This window comes from Wasmannia auropunctata, unplaced genomic scaffold, assembly GCF_000956235.1.
Source record: "Wasmannia auropunctata unplaced genomic scaffold, wasmannia.A_1.0 LD270842.1, whole genome shotgun sequence".
In the NCBI taxonomy this organism is placed as follows: domain Eukaryota; kingdom Metazoa; phylum Arthropoda; class Insecta; order Hymenoptera; family Formicidae; genus Wasmannia; species Wasmannia auropunctata.
Window position 1 is genome coordinate 1 of NW_012092048.1, and position 913 is coordinate 913.

At 54.4% G+C, this 913-nt stretch overlaps 1 protein-coding gene across 1 annotated transcript; it reads left to right on the forward strand.

The window, feature by feature from the left end:
- Positions 1-5: 5 nt before the first annotated feature.
- Positions 6-892, forward strand: LOC105462100 (CD109 antigen-like; the record flags this gene model as incomplete). Its single annotated transcript, XM_011708628.1, has 1 exon — positions 6-892. A coding segment is annotated over one exon (887 nt), but the record flags the coding sequence as incomplete, so codon positions are not given.
- Between the last annotated feature and the right edge of the window lie 21 nt (positions 893-913).

Here is a 913-nt window from a genome sequence, read left to right on the forward strand (position 1 = left end):
CCTTCGGTATCGACGTTAATCGCACGTTCGATTACATCGGTCTAGTCGTCTTCACGGACACTGTGTTACACCGACGGCCCGATTTCTGCAACCGGACGCAAGGATACGGCGAGTGCCTCACTGGTCGATGCTACAGGCTGGAGAAAAGATGCGACGGTATATTCGATTGCGATGACGGGTCGGACGAGGCGCGATGCGTCGAGCGGAACGCGACTGACTTAGCACAGTTTCGCAAGTGGCGGTTCAATCGGATTCAAAGGCAGTACGAGAATGTTTGGCTGTGGAAGGACATCAATATCGGCCCGCATGGCCGACAGATCTTCAACCTGGACGTACCGCGGAGACCGGTACACTGGATGGTCACCGTGTTCAGCATGTCGCCCAGCATCGGGTTCGGTATGTTGCCGAAGGCGCTAGAATACACCGGGGTTCTGCCGTTTTATATAAACGTGGAGATGCCGACTCGCAGCAGACAAGGCGAGCAAATTGGTATTCGCGTGTCGGTCTTCAACTACATGCGTTACAATATCGAGGCAACAGTAGTCTTGGCGGGATCCAAAGACTACAAGTTCGTTCACGTTGAGGACGACGGCATTGTGCAATCGTACAAGCCGCGCACATCTTTCGGCGAGCATCAATTCTTCATCTGGATCCCCGCTCAGGACGCCAGTATCGTTTATCTGCCCATCGTGCCGGTGAGACTCGGCGACATTAAAGTTCATGTCTACGCGACCACGCTGATCGGCAGGGACTCGGTGACTCGCAACCTGCATGTCGAGGCGGATGGGCTGCCGCAGTATCGACATCAATCGATTCTGCTGGATCTCAGCAATCGCGCCTACGTGTTCCAGTACATGCACGTGAACATCACCGAGACGCCCATCATATCGTCGTATGCCGTCTTCTGCTTGAA